This window comes from Agelaius tricolor, unplaced genomic scaffold, assembly GCF_023055355.1.
Source record: "Agelaius tricolor isolate 1412-34295 unplaced genomic scaffold, bAgeTri1.0.p SCAF_6, whole genome shotgun sequence".
Taxonomy (NCBI): Eukaryota; Metazoa; Chordata; class Aves; order Passeriformes; family Icteridae; genus Agelaius; species Agelaius tricolor.
The window spans coordinates 42,518,148-42,539,079 of record NW_027269266.1 but is presented as its reverse complement, the minus strand read 5'-3'; the positions used below and the strand labels follow the sequence as shown (position 1 = coordinate 42,539,079).

The 20,932-nt window shown below is 46.2% G+C and overlaps 1 protein-coding gene and 2 non-coding genes across 3 annotated transcripts; all 3 read right to left on the bottom strand.

Moving 5' to 3' along the window:
- Positions 1-12,893: 12,893 nt before the first annotated feature.
- RPSA (ribosomal protein SA) lies at positions 12,894-17,589 on the bottom strand. Its single transcript, XM_071429574.1, has 7 exons — positions 17,474-17,589; positions 17,059-17,226; positions 16,003-16,121; positions 14,507-14,752; positions 13,535-13,663; positions 13,127-13,295; positions 12,894-13,033 (listed from the first exon to the last, which is right to left on the bottom strand). Exons 1-7 carry the CDS (start codon positions 17,541-17,543, stop codon positions 12,939-12,941), a joined length of 996 nt encoding a protein of 331 aa, XP_071285675.1. The 5' UTR covers positions 17,544-17,589; the 3' UTR covers positions 12,894-12,938.
- LOC139591414 (small nucleolar RNA SNORA62/SNORA6 family) lies at positions 14,187-14,345 on the bottom strand. The gene has a single exon (XR_011679640.1). It is a non-coding gene; the product is annotated as a small nucleolar RNA SNORA62/SNORA6 family (small nucleolar RNA).
- Positions 15,248-15,405, bottom strand: LOC139591413 (small nucleolar RNA SNORA62/SNORA6 family). The gene has a single exon (XR_011679639.1). It is a non-coding gene; the product is annotated as a small nucleolar RNA SNORA62/SNORA6 family (small nucleolar RNA).
- Positions 17,590-20,932: the final 3,343 nt, after the last annotated feature.

The following is a 20,932-nucleotide window of genomic DNA, read 5'->3' as shown; positions in this document are numbered from 1 at the left end:
GTGCTTGCCAGTACTTTCAAAGGCTTCTTTAATTAATAAAAGTGGTGTGACTTTACCTGTCATTTAAACAGAGGTTTGTTGTGGGTTTTTTCAGTTGTTCCTCTGCCCGAAGAATTTAGTATTCTTATTAAAAATGGAATGTCCCTGCTCAGCCACAACGAAGATACTACAAGGAGTAGAAGATTCCTATCAGTATAAGATTCCTATCAGAGGAATTTGTCAGCTGCATTTTGTCCCTTGTCATAGTTTTCCTATGTTCTACCTCCTCCAAACTTTCATCTTTTAGTCTCACCACCACTTTCTCTAGGTTCCCACTCCACTCCTCTTTTCACAGTCAGTTGAAAGCAGCTTGGACCATTGTTTCAATCCCTGGATATGATTCCTAGTCTGGCAACACCACCCAGCACAACTGAGAGACTAACAGTCCCTTGGCCTAGTTTCTGATTATAACCATTTAGAAATTCCTGTTGCTATTTAAGAAAAGTAGAGAAGTACTTCCAGGAGATGGAAGCAAGACATAAATAAAAAGAGACTTCAGAATTTCTTCAAAAATGAAATCATTGCATTTTGCTTTCAAATACAGCAAAGTCCATGGGTTGTTTCTAGAAACAGCTGTTCCTGGTGTACAGCTCAAAGTCAGTTTGGCTGTTCCCAGGACACTGCTGTGGTCAGGGTTGGTCATTCTCCCATGGAGCCTCCACCTGAGAAGCTGCTCATTGGATTTATTGGAGGGACATTTCTCTGATCTGGGTTCCACAGAAAATGTCTTGGCTTGCCTCTTTACTGTTAGAGTTGCTGATGCAACATAGGTGTGGTGAGCTCTCTGCAGAGATACCCATTCACTGAACTGGACAAAAGTCAGACAAGAGAAGGCCTTTTCCCGGAGACATCCTTCCTTGGAGGTATCCATATTGGTCAGCAAGTGCTGGGGGAAGGTGTTCCCAGCCTGCCAACTCAGAAGGATGTCACAGAAACAACACAGTGCCCTGATTTTGGCACAGCCTGTCTGCCCTGCAGACTCTGGTATCTTAGGGACTGGTTGCATATCAAGGAAGAGCACTCTCCTCCTCTTCACTCCTCAGCTCACACTGAAACACAATTTGGAAAGGGGAGAATGTGGCTTCAGATCTCACTCACCTCTGCTAGCAAACTGAAAGAGGCTGGAAGCATGTGTGTGCATACATGCCTGCACATATATAAAGGCAACAAGAAGCATTATGAAGAAGACATAAAGAACTCCAGACAGGTTTTGAAAACCAGAGAAGCAGAGGCAGACTTAGACCAGATTAGTAACCATTACAAGACTTGGACACTATCTGAATCAGGCCCCTGAATCAGACCAGCAATAATATGGAGCATTCCAAAGCACTGTGTCATCTCTGGAGCACACAACTGCCCATTAGCTAATTACTCCTTCAAGGCTTGTTTATCTCTAATTATAATACATTAGGCTCACCCATTGATCAGTGTCTGTTGCGGGCTCAGAGACTCCAGGATACAAGGGTGATATTATCAGCCAATTCCTGCAGGCCAGTGGCAACTCTCTGCCCTGAATCCAATCCAATCCAATCCACTGTGGGGTCCTCTGTCAGAGCACAAGAGTCATGAAAGGTGTAAAAATGTCAACCTTCAGTCCTCATATTAACTGAAATGATTATTTATCTCTTGGAGCTTTGAGTCCATTTACCAGTTATTCACATGCAACTGGAAGGTTAAACTCCACAAATCACTGGAATATTCAGTAGTGTTTGGTTTCATTCCTATTTTTCTATTGCTAGGAACAGCAAAAAGCCCTTGTCTGAACATTGATTTCCAACCCCCTAACATTTGTTGAAAGACTGTATCCATCCCAATCTTCCTCCAGGGCTCAGTCTAACTTCAAGGGGAAAGAGGGAAAAAAAAAAAAAAGAGAAAACCTCAGTGGTGAGTACTGGGAACCTCCTAGTAACATCTCTCACAGCTCTCAGCTTGCATTCATAGATCACTGGAAGAGCCCTCTGCATCGCAAATTTTTCTCATCTTGTACTGCCACTAGCTCAAATGCTGCAGCCAAGAGGTTTTGGTAAAAAAAAAAAAAAAAAAAAGGAAATATCTAAGCTTAATAATTTTATTATTCTTCTCATCAGAGATTTGTTTTTAAACAGGCAGCTCTCATGGGCATCAGTTTTTAGTTTGCATGGCCAGGCAGAGCATCTGCTCAGTGTTACTAATAATCTGGAACCTCAGCAAAATAAAAAAATTTAAAGGGCAATTTTGCAAAACACGTGGCTAAACATGAACTGTGAAGGGGATAACAATGTGCACGCCTCTCTTTTAGGGTTGAAGATATAATTCAGATATTTCTATCATAAAGTGTCCAGCTGTATATAAGATAAGGTGCTTTCAGTACTCTTAATGAACAAAAAACAGTAGAAACCATTAAGCAGGTTTGCTCATAAACCCAGAAGAGAATGCAAAGAATACATTGATTTTGTATTTGATACCAAGGCACCTTAGGTTCTCCAAAGCAGAAAAATCAGCTTTTTGCTGCAGAAGGACAGTAAGTTCTTTTCAAAAGGGAACCTTGAAACACCTCAACTTGTATTTTCAGGTGGCCTTTATGAAGCTCTCTAAGGAGAGAAAGGGAAACAAGCAGTGAATGTCACCACTACTGACAGCACTCCTTTTCCTGATGACCTCACGTATCCTAAACAAGCAGTCAAGATTGTCTTGAGCTTTTATCCTCTTCTCCTATAGCTAACCCTGCACTATGACAAAGCCATTTATCACACATTCTGAACCTCTACAGAAATAGAATTGTCACCTTGCTTGAAAACGTGAGCTGCAGAAGTCTTGTGTGTCACCCATGTCTGTTCTTCTTTGGAATCTTTCTCTGCTCATGGATAGGGGAGAGGGTTTTCTCATACCAGCTAACAAGCCAGAGCTCTGGGGATAGATTTGTAGTTTCTTTCAGGATGCTGATGAGGGTTTTCAGCTGCACATCCAGGCTAAAGAAACCTCTCACCTACAAACAGGCTCTAGACCACAAGAGCCATCGTAGGGACAAAGAACACAAGCTGCACTGGCACCAACACAAATTTCTCAGATCTACCCTAAAATGATTCCTCTGACAAATCTAGGTAAGAAAGACAGCCAAAAAACACTTCCCAGAGAAAATTTCTGATGATGGAGACTGGGATTTTATCAGTTTATCCTGCCCCACAAGCTCCTGTCTGGCTGGGCAGGAGCTCCACCAGTGCCAGTCTGGGAATATCCACCTTCAGGGAACTGAGCAAAGGACACTGGTTAGGTCAGACATGAGGCAAATTCTAAAAAGATTCTGCTTTAAAGGTCTAACCCCAAAAAACCACTTCAGTATCTGTTTCCTTACAGGAATTAAGAGCTTAAATACGGTGTTGTGCTCATTTGTAGAGACTTAGCTCTTTTCTTTATATCTTTGGCTTATAAAAGGCACCAGAACCTTAAAAAAAAACCCTCAGGAAATACAAGCAAGAGACAGATAAAAAAGAAACTTCAGAATTTCTCTAAAATTCAGGTGGTTGAGTTTTGCTTTCAAATACAGAAAAGCCAAGAGGTTATTTCTAGAAATAGCTGCCCCACTCAAAGGAGGACATTCACAGACTGGCACTGGCAGAAGCCCAGTGAGGCAAGGTCCCTGCCAGTGTCAGGAGCACCAGAGCAGCTTCTATGCTGGTGAAGATGCCCTAAGAATTAATGGAATGTCCTGTGGACCCTAGCCTTGACCCCAGGAGGCCATGGGTACAACAGCAGGTCTCCCACCTTCCTGCTCCCCAGCATGTTCAGACCCCTCCCTGCACTCCCTGCAACCACGAATCGGTGCTTTTGCTGGCACCAAAGCAGGTCAGACAGGGACCTTTGATCCTCACCTCACCACCTCTCTAAATCACATCCCTTCAAAGTAAAAATGTCCTGGATAAAGAAAAAAAAACCTGAGTGCTTGCCAAAAGACTTTAAATTAGTGATTCCCCCCATTTTTGATTCATGTTGCATTGCAATGTTATCAGCTCTCCAGCCTGACAGCCATGGGGATTTTTTTGCTCTCTGTCATGGTTTTGCCCGAGCCCCGAGGCAGCAGCTTGTCCTTTGGCAGGTGGCAGCCTGGCTTCATCTGCAGCCAAGGCTTTATCACTCCCAAATGCTCAGATTCAGTTTTCCCCTGGGGAAAAAGTGACTTTGAAACCCCAGGATTTTAGGTCCTGGCCCATTTCTCACACAATGTAGTCATCAGTGCTAAATCAGAGCTCAGCCTTGTGTTTTAAATGGACTGTACCAACACAATGCTGGGCTGTGTTGAGCTAATGTAGGCAGGCTTGGCTCTGCTGCAATCACAGGACACAACTCCCAGGGGTCCTCTTCCATTCCAACATCTATAAACATCCAAACCCAGTTGTGAGCATTGTCTCTAAATCTTAAATTGTTACCACATGGTGCTACTCAGAGAATACCCAGGTTCTCCATGACCTCAGCAAATAAAGGCCACCAACCTCCCACATATCAGGAGACAGTCTGAGTATGCCTGTATCCACACAAGCACTGAGATCAAGATGAATGGATTTTAAAAATGTTTCAGAATCTATATTATTTTCTGCACCACTCCTCCATGATTGACAGCAGAACTAGAAAGCACTGAAGCACAGAGATTTCACTCTGCAGCTGCCGCTCCAAGCACACAGGTGGAGGAAAGAGAGCTGACAGGCACCCAGGGATGGGTGGATAGACAGATGCCATTTCCCAGCAGGCAAAGGCTTTATGTGCATCAGCATCAAACCTCCATGCAAAGACCCAACTGGCAAAAGTCACTTGAAGGTGGCAGAGAAGCCAAGGGGAGGAGAGGGACAACCACTGGGAGTCTTCCTCACCTCCTGGGGACCAGACCAGGCAGGAGAACAACAGTGGGACACAAGAATCCCCAGAGCTGATCTCAGCTGTGCTCCCTGGAGGCTCATGCCTGAGGAACAAGAGTGGGATTTAGCATCCTTTAACCCAGCTCACAGAGCTGGGAAATCTGGAGGGTATGAAATTCAATAGCCCTGCACCTGCCTTAGGGCACACTGCACCCACCACAGCTACACAAGGCAGTGAAAAAACTGTGCAAGGAAACAGCTGCAGGATATAAAAGCAGCAGAGCTTCTCCATTCAGAACCGAGCAGTGCTTGCAGAAGCTGCCAGTGCCATCCCTCTCCTGGCAATGTGGGAGGGAGAAAAAATAACTTCAGCTCAGTTGAAAATAAAATGAAAACAACCATAGCAGCACTGTTACCTGGACTGCTAGAGGATAGACAAACCACCACAGTGATCAAGTGTACAGATCAGGTTAGTAGGAGGAGGAACATTATTTTAATGGTGTTACTAACTCATTTTTCCAGGGAAGAGCAGCTGCAGAAACATCCCAAGCAGCTGAGTTCTCCCTCTTTCTCCATTCTCCCTCCCTCAAAGCAAAGTTGTTTGGGGGAGCCAAGGCTTGCCTCCTACAAAAGCCTGCAGATCCAAACCTTCCTCTAATTAAGAAACATTTCACACATATGGGACTTCTGGGTTTTTTTGGATAGCAGCAGCAGCAGTAAATAATTCAGTGCCTTGGCAGATATGTAGGATCTTCAAAATATGAAGGCTATTATCAGATTTATTTTAATAAGGTGCCTGAAGGGCTCAAGGCCAGGAAGACAGGAAAAAAACCCAAAACACTATAATAAAAGCCATGTCTTTTTCATTAGCCAGAGCACTTTGCTACAGCAGCTTGGACAGAGCAGCACAAACACTGCCTAAACACCAGTGGAGCTTCACTGCCACCATAGCAGCACCACTGCAGCTTGCAGGTCCCCCAGCTCCATCTGCAGCTGCTGCAGTGGCCAGGGCTGCAGGGTTTTTGCAAAGGGCCCTGGCAAACTCAGCTTCTGCTCCCCAGGAAGCCCTGCAATTTCTGGAGGAAGAGGCTGCAAAAGCATTTTGATACTGCATTTGCAAACATAACAAATGAGCCACTGGCAAGGTTTTCTTCACAAGCAGCTGCAGCTCTGCCTGTGGAACTCTCCACAGTTTCTGCCCAACTTTCCCCACCTCTGCCATCATGCCCACATAGGATGGGGTTGTGCCACAGCCACAGAGAGCCAACAGTGGGGAAACATCTGCCTTAGCACCACCCTGAGCATTGATCCATGGACAAAAGCAATTCCTTTGTGCAGAAGTGGTGGAAATCTCTTGTAATCCATCTCCAGGGAAAGCCCAGTGTCACAAAGATGCCCTTTCAGTGCTTTATGTCCTCCTCAGCACCTATGCCAGTAACATGGAGGGTAAGTAGCTTTTAAAGACCTTTAGCTGGCTCTGAGGAGCTGAACTAGTCCTGCTGGAATAGGACAAGTCACCACCTGGGTATGCCACACTACCATGGTGCCACTGTATTTGAAGTACAAGCCAAGTACTGTATTTGAACTGGTTATCCACCAAACAGCCAAAATCATCACATTTGCTCACAGTACTCCAACCCAATGTCCAGAAGGAAAAACAAATCTCCACCTAAAAGAAAGGGTTTCCTCTTTCCTGCCACCACCAGACCTCGATTTCAGAGGACAGAATATAGAAGGCAAGGCAGAGCCTCTGGAAGTAACGTCTGGTTTAAACTATTTGTGAAACTGCTGTTCCACCTGGCCCTTCCAGGTGAGCAGGGAGCCTCTGGGCAGTTTTGGGGGCTCCACAACACCCAGGTGCATCCTAGACAGCGTCCCTTAAATCTCATCTAACCAGGAAGATGTGCCAAGAACACATTTGCCACAGGGGTCCCTGTGGTACCACCAACTACTGCCTGAACAGCTACCACAGCTGCTGAGCTCGCCCAGCCTAGGAGAGCAAGGAGGCAGCTGCTCTGTGCCTGATGCCCACCCTGCTCCACTCTGGCTCACACTGCACCGTGGGAGGCACTCATTGCTCACCTCTGTATTTTGTGTTGCAATTATCTTAACAGCAGAAAAACAGTACCTACCAAATGGACACTAGAAGACAAGGTCAATCCACTATTCTTGTAATGATAGAAGATTTAAGATAAAATTTAAAGACAGCTTGACACTTACCTTAAGAGAGCAAGCTCCATCCTTGAGATCCCGGGGGAGACAACACAAGCCACAAAAGAATGGCTTCACAGAGCACTCATCCCACCTGGGGACCATGCAGAGTTGATAACTTGGCTCATTTTAAATCACAAGTTGCAGATTTGACCTTTTAATGAAGTTCCTTCTTCTATATTCAAGGTATGGTTTGAGAAATCCCAGTTCCCATTTTGAAACAATAAACACAAACATGCAGCTTTCACAGAACAAAAATAAAATATAAAATGAGCACAGGCAGCATAGGAATCAAGAAGAAATCCAAGACAGGCTTAGGGAAAAGAATTATGACTTAAAATTTGCCTCAAAACTTTTCAAAGGACTTGAGCCCTTGAAGTCAGAAAAACAAGTTGCTAGACTTCTCAGCCCTACTGAAAGAGGTGATGAAGAACCCCTACCTGCTTACAGCACACAGACAAGGTGGGTTTGCCTCACAAAGCCAAGAAGAAAAGCCAACAAACAGCACATTCACTCCTTCCCCACACCAGTCCTTGTGAGAAAATGGTAGGAGACACTTCAGCCCGTGGCACCTGGGGCTCGTAAAACCATACCCAGCTGGGAGCAGGAACCAGGCTTAAAGGAGCCTTCTGAAAACGTGCTGCAGAGAGGAAGTGGTAGTGTCTTTTTTTTTTTTTTTTAATCTTTCCTCTCAAATTAGAGCCTTTAACAGCAAAATAACAAGTGAGAGAAAATGGTTCACACCTGATTCCCTCTCTGCATGTGCTGCTTAATTTTTTCATATATAAACAAGGCCAACAGGTGCAGTGAATTGTATACCTGGGAGCTTTGGGAGTACTAGGGAGAACATGAACCATTCTAGAAAATGCTGGAAGCAATAAACCAATCAGGAAAGATGAGTTAGAAACATGGCTTTCCAACATGGAGTTTCTTCAGCTTGGAGCACTCACAGCCAGCGGCATTCCACACTTGCTCCTTTAGGGAAATTACAGTCAAGATCAAGATTTGCAGCTCAGCATGGAGGCAAAAAGTTTAACAATGAGACACTTCGAGAAAAATAGTAGGGTTTCGGTCGTTTGGGGTTTTTTTAGGTATCTTATGGTCCCAATGAGACGGCACCATTCTGGTACAGGGAGGCCAAAAAGCCAGGTGAGGGGCAGCTTTGTACCTTCCCTCTGCCCAGCCCTCCTGCCACGCGGGGAAAGCAGGATCCACAGCCCCATCTACCGGGCACTAGGAAGGATCCCCGCACTCGTATTTTGCACTTGTGCAAGGCACCACCGCCATCCTCCTGTCACCTGCCAGGTGGGAGCGATGCTGGGGTGTCAGCCTGCTCCCAGAAAGCCACTTGTGTCACCATGCCAGTGTCTGATGGAAAATGCTGGTAGCGTCATGCTGACCCGGTTCAGACCCAAAAGGCAAACCATTGAGACCACCTCCTTCACTCTGAGCAGCCCCCGGGCTCTCAAGAAGTAAGGTGGCAAACACTTTGCAACCAGTTCCTTGGGCAATGCTAATTCAGCATTCCAGGTAAGAGCCTGAGCTTCCCAGCAGCTTTCCTGTCTGTGTGGCTGCACCCTAACACTCCCAGCTGCAGCACAGGGAGGAGCAGTGCCAGCACGCCCTCGTATGGCAAAAGCTTGCCATTCTTTGGCACAACTGCGCCCCGTGGCAGAGCAGCTCGGTTTTGAGCTGTGCCACACCTGCCATGCTGAGCTCCCTGCTCTGCAAAACCCCTATCCCTGACCCACATACCTGGTGGGAGGGTGCACAGTCCCACTGAGCAGCCACAATGTTGTTTCAGTCCTCAGCATCCAGCTCTGGCCCATGCAATAGACCCTGTTCCCCCCTTCTGAGCTGCTAAAACCCAAGCCCCACACCAAGGGTAGTGGGCACAGGCTGTCCCTGTGCACTGTGGTGTTGTCACCTTAGTGCAAAAGTTCCGTACCTTCTCGGTGATTTCTCAGGGGCAGCTCCTTGCAGCACTGACTCCTTGTCTCTCACAGCACAGCCAATGAACTCCAACTCTCTCCTCAACCAGCTAATCCACTCTTTTGTAGCACTCCTCTTGTTGGACACAGCTGTGGCCTATTAAGGGCAGGCCTGTTCCTAATCTTTGGTGATTAGTACAGCTGCAACTCCTCAGGTGTGAGACTCCCTTCTGCACTACCTTTATTTTCTTACATTCTATCCCTCCACAGTGTGGTACCCTTTGTCCTGCCCAAATGTCACCAGCAAGACAGTACCAAAACAAAGAGTGAGCTGTGTGACTCAAACCCAGGAACCCTTCTGCATGTGGTGCATTGGCATTTAGCATGAAGAGAAAGATTTTCTACCAAAGCAGGTTTCTCTGGCCTTCAAGGCAGAGTTAGGGAGCCATAATTTTAAAGTATGCAACCTGCATCCCTTCAGAATTTATTTTATTCATGCTTGAACAGAACTAATAAAAGCAATCTTGTAGCCAGTGAAACAAACACTGACAGATATTTAGGACTCCATCACATGAGAAGACATACGAGGTAAACTCAAGTCTTTATTAAACACTTGATGAACTGAGGGTTTAAGCAGCAGCCCAGAAAAGACATGTTTTTTCAGCTATTGAGATATCAAAAATGTATCTTCATTATATAGTTCAACAGTGACTACTGAGTGTATAAATGAACAATGTATAACTGAAAATGACATGCTTCCAAAGTTGGACAGCAGAAAAATGGCAGAGTATTCTTAAAATCACAAGTATTAAAAAAACTAAACAAAAACAGGTTCAGAAATCAGTGCCCCATAAAGCAAGAAATCGAGAAAATTGGTGTTGTGACATAATAAGATTGTACCCATCATGCCCAAGGTGTTTATCACAGTCTGCCTCTTTGCAGAGCTGATGATCAGTGATGTTCTTCATTCCCACTGCTACACACAACTGTAACACTGTTCTACCTTCACCTGTCATACAGACTCAATGCAGATCAGGTTTTCACCAACTCTGAGGCTTTGTGGTTTTCACAAGCTTTAGGCTGCAAGGGCTGGGAGCTGGTAGTGCCAAGCACTAGCTACAGAGAAAAAACTGCCTGAAATGCCAGCTGGTGTCTCTTTGAAAGCTGCAGGGCAGTGGGGACAAGCTCCAGCAACACCTTGGTCCTACAGCAATAAATCTGGAATGCTTTTCTTTTTTCTCCCTCTGCCAGAGAGAAAATATATTCAAGATGCCAGGATTCATCTGTCCTAAGAAGGTACAAGATACACAGATTTGGAGAGTGCTGCATTCAATTTGCAGATTTACCATGTGCTTTACTCCATGTAGAGTCTATCTGCATCAAGATGCTAGTAATCCAAGAAAAAAAAATTGTTACAAGATCCACTCCAACTGCATGCAGCATGCTCAAGAGTCCTGGGTTGGGAAGAAGCCTCCTAAGGGGAGTAGTGAGGTTAATTCATCACACACATCTTAGTTTCCTTTACATACTTATATACAGTGCACAGATTTGAATAAACAGGCTCACAATATGAGTATACTATACTCCTAAGTCAGCATCAAACATCCTATAGACAGATGCAAAGAGTGGAACATTTCTGCAGCCTGGATTTAAGCAGAGAGATGAATCTCTTCAGCTGTGCATAAAACCTTTTGCTTCCTGCAAAAGAAAAACCTTGGTGTAATCTGACAATACGTGGATACTAAAAATATGGTGATTATTTAGGCAAAGGAGTGACTGGAGAGGAAAAGGAACATCTGTGAATAGTGGCATATAAATTAGGGAGGGAACTGGAAAGCCTGTATGTATGAGACACTCATGGATCACACAGTACCATATTGGCAAGGACTTCAACAGCTCATTTGTCGAGAGGGGTTCTATGATGCTCAGAAACCCCAGCCAGCTCCTGTTGAGACCAACTTTGGAAGAAGGCTATCCTAAGAAGTTCACCCAGCCCCATTCAACCCAGTTCCATAAACCCAAATCAAATCCAAAGAGAAGGCCACAGAGAAAGGAAACGCTATCATGACCCTCAATGGAAATTGCCACTAAAGAGAGACCGCTGTCTAAGCCATTTTGGGTCAAATCAGATCAGTCCAGAGCAACAGTTACAATTTTTTGGTGTTCTTATTCAACACCAACACTGCACCTACCAAAAAAAAAAAAAAAGCAATAATGAACAAGCCAGTGTCTCAAGGATTTGCTCCTACCTCCTCATTCCTCTACACTGTCTCTGTGGATTACACCTGCCAGGTATTCACCACAAGGGAAGCTCTGGCAGACGCAAGATCTTTTGCTACATCTCTGCTGCTGTCTCCACTCCTGTGCCACCCTGTTCTTCTGGCATACTGAGGATCATAGCCTTCCTGCACTGAGTCCTCTGCTATCACAGCCAAGGCTGCCTCCTTTCCTAAAAACTGCTATTCACCCCCTCTGCAGTACTGCAGGCAAACGAGCCCTCCCACTCTACCCATTGCCCCAACAAGGTGATTCTGAACCCACATGCAGAGATCTGTCTCCTGACCAGGCTGTGCAGATCCACCTGCCACTGCCAGCCCCTTGGTTCCAAGAATGAGATTCATGAAAGTTAAAGTGATACTTTAGGAAATACTTAAATGAAAACAACCACATTGCAGTAACATGGCAGGAATATTTTAGCAGCAATTACCCAGAACCAATTGATTTAAAACAGCACCATCACCCACACAGGAGCTGTCTGATGACTTCTACATACTCCTTAACAGGAACGCATTTGCAGGAAAGAAGTTACACAACCGATAAAAGGGGCAACGGTGAAACAGCAACAGTAACAGCAGAGATTCAATGTACCAAGGGGTAAGACTGTGCTCCAAGTTTGGAAATTTTTAATGTGGCAGAGAAAAAAAACTCCAGGCCAACAGATCTTTTGGGGCAATCTCAGATCTGGGGAGTCAAACAGCAGGTACACAGTCCCCAAAGACCAGGCTCTTGACACCCCCGGACACACAAGTGACAGACCTCAGGTGGCAGGAAGGAGCCTCCCCCTGCTGGATTCTGGGAAGTAGCAGAGGATGTGCCACAAGCACTTCTGAGGAATGCAGTGAACAATCAGAGCTCCTCTTTCTCTTACAGGAACAAATGGTGAAGTGCTCACCTGTTCATCATTAACAAAACTTTTAGTCACCTTGCATGTAATAGGTAAAGACAAGAGGAAGAAAGATCAGTCTCACACCAAAACGGGGCCAAATCTGAACAATCTTCCCCTCCAACAAGCAAAACCCCATTTTCTTGGTCTACCTCCCATTATTGCTAATAATCACAGCAATATAATCCTCAAGAACTAAAGCAGATGAATTAATATGGTGGTTTTTTTCCCTGAAGATTACTGCAGTATTTTTGAGGAAGAAACTGGCAATACTGATGCAAAAGCTGGGACTCCATCAGAGGAGCAGCTCCCAACTTAAGGGCTCTGTTCACCACACTGTTCAGTCAGGCCACCACCCACACCTGGTCACCAGAACCATCCTCACCCTGAAAACTTGTGAAATCCCAGGGGCAGAGAACAAAAGCAGCCCATTTGGGTGGACCCAGATGGGTTCCTATAAAAAAAGAAAAACCGAAAGCAAACTGCTCTGCTCCCTTCTCACTGGGGCAGAGCCAGGGAAGGCAGGACTGTGAGACCAGCCTCACACAGAGAAAGACAGGAGGGACAGCCCAGCAAGCTGCTGCAGGCAGGGACAAAGCCCACAGCCCCCAGCTCCATTTAACTGGGTGTAACAGGCACGCCCACTCCTGCCTGAGGACCCTGCCCTATGCTACCCACGTGTACCAGCCAGCAACTTTACAAACGCAGCACCAGCACAGCGCATACTAAACCAGCCTTTATTTCTCTCACAGTACAGCAGGGCTGAAGTTAAGACCATTCCGTGGCAGTGCCAACCCACTCAGTAGCCTGGGCAGTGGGAGCTGCTGACCAGTCCTCAGTGGCAGGCTGGGCACTCCAGTCCTCTGCAATCACAAACACAATACTTAGTGGTCCCCAGCTCCTTCCACCCACCACAACACCCTCCACTCCTCCCCACAGACATCCCCCAAACTGACCTGTGGGGAACTGCTGGATGGGCACAGATGGGACCTGCACTCCCTCAGACCAATCTGCAACCTCAGGCTGAGGAGGAGCAGTGAATTCAGGTGCTGGGGCCGTCCATTCAGTCTGGAATTCCTCCTTCGTGACTGCTTTCTCAGCAGCTGCCTGCTCCTCCTTCTCAATCTGCAATGGAAGAACCCAGCCTGAGTCTCCCAGCAACACATCCCAGAACACAACCCTTGCTATCAAGTATCAGGCAACAGGCACCAACTGGGTGGGATACAATTAACCACCATGGCAGAGTGTGAAGTGCCATCATTACATTAGCAAAACCTGTCCTCGACAGCAGACACACGGGACCATGGGATATGAGCACAGGCAGAACATTCCAGAGACACGCTCCCTGCCATGAGGATTCCTACCTCCTCGGGATCCCTGTAGAAGTACAAGTCAGGCATGACTTCCCACGGGTGCTCACGGGAGATGGTGCCACGCATGCGCAGGACCTCCCGAGCCAGCATCCACCACATCAGGCCCACCGAGTGGGCTCCCTGGAACAGCAGAAAGTAGGTATGAGCTGGCTGTAAAGCAAAACCTTTGCAGAAAGAGCAAAAGACTTATCTGTACCCCATCCAAGGCTCATGCTTGGTGAAACAGATTTGACAATGCCAGACTTAAGTACTTGAACATGAAAAAAGGGCAACTTTTCAAGTTCTCAGTGACATTTTCAGGACTCTGCAGAAATTATGATGCCATTACAACACGGCCTGAAGTAACTCTCCTGTTATGGAGTTTCACATTGTTCACCACCCTCATGTGAGTCTCATCCAAAAGACAGGGATGATATTCATATATTCACATATTCAGGAATGAAGAAATTGAAAACTTGACAAAATAAACAAAGCTTACACACATACTCACACATGGCTTAGACTAGTTTTGGTGACTGACACCTTGATAGAGATCTAAGATAGCCTCTATCTTCCTAGACTTTACCTTTCAGGAGATTTCTGGCAAGGTAATGTCTCAGAGCAGTTTCTCCATCAGTTCACTTATCTTTCATTCATATTCATGATCTGTGGCAAGAATGACTACCAAACTCCACTCATTGGGTCACAAAGACCCTCATGGCGTCAGCGAAAAATCCTGCCAGGTTACTATAGCACACGTCCTACACTTGAGAGTTCCTTGGCCAGAAACCAGCCTCAGCTCCAAGCTCCAACTGTGTGCAGTTTGTTTTCTCCTCCCCACCCACCTGCAAGAGACACTAATTAGCTCATCCCCCAAGATACATGTGAGACGCGAGCCAACCCTCCCTTGCAGAAAGCATCCATCTTGGAAGCACGCAGCATGCTCTGGTAGAAGCTGCCCGGAATGCCACAGGGCAGGGTTACCTTGTTATTGCAGGGAATCGCGATATCCACGTAGCGCAGCGGGGAGTCAGTGTTGCACAGGGCGATGGTGGGGATGTTGACGTAGGATGCCTCAGTCAGCGGCTGGTGATCAGCCCGCGGGTCCGTAACCACCAGGAGCCGCGGCTCACGGAAAGCTGCTTGGATCTGGTTTGTGAAGGTGCCAGGGGTGAAACGCCCGGCAATGGGAGTAGCCCCAGTGGCAGCAGCGAACTTCAGGACCGCACGCTGCAAAAGGGACACAGCAAAGGTGAAGCAGGAAAACTGCATTGCAACCAAGCCAGAAAAGTGCATTTCAGCCACGTCATACAGGCACTGCCAGTGAATTTGCATGAAATTTAACTGAACTATTTGTTTCCATTCCTGTGAAATCAGGGCTCACCACCTCAGAAAGAGACAAATAAAAATGTTATTGAAAAGAGCTACACCATGAGTTTAAAAGCTTGAAGTCAGAAAATTAAAAAAAGCCTTCTCTTCCCCTCAAGTTATTAACAAGCTCTACTCCAAACTCTCAAAATCCAATCATGGAAGGGTGAATTAAACAAAAAGCTTACCAAAAAAGCAAAGCAGATTTTCTTTCATTATTTCTACATCTTTTTATTATCCAGGAACTTCAAGGAACTACACAAAAACTCAATAATAAATACACACAAATTGTAGCTTTGTCCTTTGAGATTGCAGTTGACAGTTCTCATTCAATTTCAACAGCTTCCAACTTGACAGGAATGTGGCAGGGCCTACTATCAAACTCCAGTCCTAGAGGGAGCCCCTCTCCTGGCGTTAGCGAAAACCCTGCCATCCTTTGCTGTCGCACACTTCCGACACTTGAGAGCTCATTGGCCAGAAACTGACCTCAGCATCAAGCTTTAATAGTGTGCACATCAAACCCACGGGATACCAAGCTTTTCCTTCAGAAATCCACCCCTGAATCTCCCTAAACATCTGTGGCCCCACCTGCAGTTACCTGAACAAACTAACCTCACAAACTCCAGTGACTTAATTAAAGGTTATCACTTTCTACAACAGAATGTTTTCGTGCTAAAAATTTAGAGTCAAAATTAAAAAATATACTAGTTACTATACCTTGCTCGATAACAGAAAATTTGACAACTTCCATATCAGGTGCTTACTGTCCCCAGAAAAATCAGTGCCAATTACACACAGTAGTGTGTAATTGGACACTCCCCTTCTGGGAGAAAGGGGTCACCAGGGGACTGACCACTAATATGACAGAAATCCAGCAAGAAAATGGATATGGAAGAAAAACAAGTTATCAAACGCCCTGAAATGGGGAGTGGGTTTCAACTCATCTATTTTAAGCTGCCAAGTGCAACACAAAAACCATGTTTACAGAAAGCCTTCCTACAGTTAAAATTGGTGTTATTGCCTATTATCACCAAGCTGTCACTGGCAGGCAGTGATACATGTGAGGTAAGGGAGTCCTGCTCCTAAGACTGCAGGTTTCCTGATGTCCATACCTGTCCAGTGTTCCTGGAAGAAATGACGCTCACATCAGCTGGGTTCTCAATGGCAACAATGGCACGAGCTGCCAGGAGCAGCTTTTCCCAGGTCCTCTTCAGATTGATGATGTAAATACCTGTTGGCAGCAAAAGGCTTTAGAACAACCAGCAAATACAAGATCCTAAAACAGGATAGCACTCCTCTGCCATTAAACCTGCCACATGGCTGTGGTTACTCCAAAATTCATAGAATCAGCATCGTATTCAGGTCCCTCTTAAACACAACTGGGCAACCTATTCCACTGTCTGACCATCCAAGCAGTGATTTTTTTTATATTATCTAATCTGAATCTCCTTTATCTCAAGCCCATTTTCTTGGGTCCTCTGGCTGCTATCAAGCAGAAAAGGGTGACCCTTTCTTTCAGGTAGCTGTAGAGAACAGTGAGATCCCCCCGAGCTGCTTTTTCTCAAGACTAAACAAACACAGCTCCTAGAGTCATTCCTCATTACATTTTCTGAACCTTTCAAAAGCTTTGCTTGCCCTTCTCTGTACATTGAGTCCAAGCCATGACAGTGCTCCAGCACCTCAATATCCTTTATGAAATGGCAACACTCTAGTCTCATTCTAGCTAATGGAAAGCTATCCTCAAGAATATTCTCCCTTTATGGTTTTACTGTCACATGTTTTGATAGTAGGTAGCATCTACTATCAAAAAGCTAGTCTTCATATGAATTTTTATCTTGTAAACAGGGCAATTTATATTGAAGACCAATACAAACAAGGAGAAATCGTTACTGAGATACTAAAACCATATAATTAATATAGTCAAGAACTAGCAAAATTACTGAAACTAGGTGTGATTGATTTACCAGATTTAAGATCAAGATAGTCAAGAACTAGTACAATTGTTCCAAAATCAGCATTTTATTCTACTTCTTTGAGTTAACACTGGTATGCAAAGGTCACGGAGAAACCATGCTAAAGAGATCACGCGCTAGGACTTTTCTGCTTCTACCAATAGTACCCACAAGATCCCAGCTGCCCAACCCGGGCCACCCATCCCGCCTGTTTACCATCGCTCTTCCTTTTGTAGATGTATTGCTCCATCTGGAAGTCCAGGTTGGTACCTCCCAGGTGGGTCCCGGCAGCGAGGAATTTGAGGACATCCTCCTCCTTCATCTGCAGGACATCGAGGCCTCCGGACATTGTGGGGTTTCCCTTTAGAAGCAACGACAGGGAACCTGCGGGCACAGGGACGCGGCTCAGCCCGGCGGGGACGCGCCACGAGGTCCAGCCGCCCCGGCCGCCATCTTGGGCCGCCTCCCGCGCTACAAGCAGCAGGCCTCGGCCTTCCCCGCGGCCCGGCCCGGCCCGGCCCGGCCGGCCGCCGGCGGTGCGGCGGGATGCACAGTGCCCCCCGGTGTTATCGCAGGGCGGGGAACGCGTCCCCGCCGCCCCCGCGCCCCCCGCCCGGCGGCCCCGACTCACGCTGACAACGCCGTGTGGAGGCCCGGACGGCGCGGAGCCGAAAGAGAACCCGCCCCCGCCTGACGGCCATATATAGCCTCGGCAGCCAATGGGGCGCCTCGGGGGCGAGGCTCCGCGGCGGCGGGGGCAGGGCCGCGCTCCGGCGGCGCCTCCCCGGCATCCCCGGGCCGCGCCCGCTGCTCCTGCCCTTTCCCGACGCTGGCTCTGAACGAAGCTCGTAGGATTTGTGGGCTTGCGAATCCAGAGAAGGGGAAAAAAGCTGGTGAAGGGTCTGCAGTGTGAGTTCTGTGGGGAGCGGCTGGAGGAGCTGGGGGTGTTTAGCCCAGAGAAAAGGAGGCTCAGGGGTGACCCCTTACCGCTCCCTATGGCTGCCTGGAAGGAGGGTGTAGCCAGGTGGGGGTCGGCATCTTGTCCCTGGCAACCAGCGACGGGACGAGAGGACTCAAGTTTCACCGGGGGAGGTTTAGATTGGACATTAGGAGGAATTTCTTCACAGGAATGATTGGACTTTTGAATGGGCCGCCCAGGGAGGTGGTGGAGTCACCGTCCCCTCCCGGGAGGTGTGTAAGGGAAGACTGGACAAAACACTCAGTGCCAGGGTCTGGTTGACAGGGTGGTGTTTGGATATGGCTTGACTCCGTGATCTCAGAGGTCTTTTCCAACTGAACTGATTCTATGGTTCTGTCAGTCTGAAGCTGCTTCACAGCATCCTGAGGCTTGTGCTCCAAGCAACATCCAGGCTGTTTTTGAGGTCCTGAAGGGAACAGAAAGCAAAGATTTATTTTAAACATTTTACAATTCCATTTTCCTGCTGAAAGTGAAATATATGCTCTTCGGGCTAGTGATTGTTTGATGAATTATATCTAGGCTCTATATTGCCTGCTGTGGGGGGAAGCTTCTAAGGAGCTGCAGCATCTTCTGTGCACCCAATTTCCCCTCCCTGCAGGGGCAGTGCTCTGGCACCACGCAAGAGAGCTTGAGCAGCCAAGGCTGTTCCTGTCCTTTGCAGAAATGACAGTAAAAAGACGTGAAATTGGCACTGAACTTACACATCCTTGTTCTGCAGTAGACATTCTTGTGGTACTTGCCCCTTTTTTTTTTTGTGAGTGTTGTTGGGTTTAGGATTTTCTTGTTGTTGTTTGCTTTTAAGAAACCACAGAAAGTGATGAGATTTAAGAATCTTCATGGTCTTTCTCATTTTCCTTGTCCTATTCTCAGACACAGGCTTGAGAAAGGAATCTCTAGGAAAAAAAGAAAATTAGTGATACTTACTTTGCTATGCTTGCTATCATCAACATCTGGATACATTTCTGGACAGATTTCTGGACTGTGCAAATACTATTGCCAGTGCCTTCTGCAGGTGATAATTCATCTTCACATCTTTCTAACAACAGTGCTCCTTTAGTTTTCTCCCTTCTGTTTTAACCTCGTATAACCACATCAGTGTGACTGGGCCTGGACTCTCCTTTTCCATGCCTGAGCCCTGAGTTACTCTGGGGAAGAGTTGCTCAAGTAGCAGACTACAACATCATCTTATCTATGTTCTTTTTCTGCTGGAAAATGGCTTTCTATCCTTCTTTTCTTCATACTTATTAGGTGGTGTTAATTAGAGAGATTACAAAATCAGCTTTAGAATATGCTGTAAGAGAGTAATTCAAACATTTGCCACATGGTGGTGACAAAGTAGGTAAAATGAAACTCAGCAACAGGTTAGTGAGCCCTCAGCCAGAGCATGATCTATTACTGCCTGAGAGATTACAGACATCTGTGGCGCCTGGGTAAGTGCACTGTGAATGGTGAAAGCTGACCTGATGGGGCTGTGAATAAGCTGTGTTTCTCCTGAGGAGACAGAAGCAGGGTGAATATTAGCTTGGGAAGGAAGAGAAGAGATGGTGGTGATGTCACCATGCTGTGGATTTCGCCTGGAGAGCTCTTCTGCACTATTGAAACCCATCTGTATTAAAAATGTATTTGAACATAATGATTGTAAATTAAGTATTGAATATTGCAGAAAGTCTGATGTTATCAAAAGAGTGACACTGGTCAGTGTTATGGACTCCTCTGGCATCACTAATACTTCATTTATTTTTTATTATTATGCTTATGGGCCCTTTCTGGTATACCATGAGGCCCACAGCCCATGAGAGGGCTTCGAAAAGTGGTGATGAAGCTGGACAATAAAGTATTTCTAAATATTTTCTTAAATAACCTGAAAGCTTGCCTTTATTTTTCATCTGCGTGCTGAGACAGTTTAAAATAATCTGTTACTAATGGACATGTCCCTCAAGTGAAAGTGTATCTATCTTATCACATGTTTTAGACAAGGTTTCCTTTGTCCAAAGTTCACACTGAACTCTGTTACACAATTACATGCAGAGCTTCTGGCAGCCCCTGGGAACAGCCTTGCTCGGCAGCAAGCAAAGCCAAGAAAGGTGGATTTGAGGCACCAGTCCTCCTGAAGAGCCAGGGAGACTTGGGGCCCACAGGTGCAGAGATGTGTCACTGAGCTACCACCAGCCTTTGGGTGCTACACTGAGGACTTCAAGTAGGTGCCTGGGGTGGTCACAAAGCCCCAGAAAGAGCATCTCCCAGAGAGCCAGCCCAGGCTGCAGCAGAGCAGCAGCCCTGGCCAGAAGCCTCTGAGCAGGGGGCTGTAGCAGGACCCCAGTGCTGGGAGAGAGGGCTCCTCACAGGGCTGCACAAGAGGTGTTCTGTGCTGCCAGGACAGCTCCTGCAATGAAGGGGTTGGGTTGTGTGTCTGGGGAGGAAGCTCAGGCAGTATCTATCCCACCAAACATGACAGTGGGTGTCACCCAAGAGATCCTGTAGCACCCCTGGAGAAGGCAAAGAAGAGCTATGAAGATCAACTCACTTTCAGTGAAACGGCACTAATGTTATTGTGCCTCCCTTTAAATTCCATTTTGGCTTGTGTTTCAAAGGTTTGTTATTACTTCTTACACATTTTGGGAAAACATATTTTGGCAAATTTATTTCTAGTTCTACAAAGTTAGAATTGCTTAATGCCTGTTACAAAAACTTGCAGAGGTCACATTTTAACCTCTCACCGGGATTTTGTCATTTTTACTAAAACTCCTTAATGCATTACGATAAAGACTCCTAAAGCATTTTACAGTGCTAAAATCACAAATTAAGAAACTGCAATGTGGAAAATCATCTTGCTATTTTGAAATAAGCACCAAAGCCAGAAGGGATAAGCATATTCTTATGCTTATAAGCATAAGAAACCCACACGGAGTTCACAAAAGTACACATATATATGTGCCTGTATGGGATGAAGAATCTTTTCTGTTCAATTCCGGTGTCAGTGCTTATGTGTGGCACAAAACTCATTAAAATTAAAAAAGCAAGCAAAATGTTTACCCATTTTTAATGAGGAAGGGAGATCTGTAACTCAATGTTTTGTTACAACCATACTGCCTTTAAACTTTCAATCTTCCC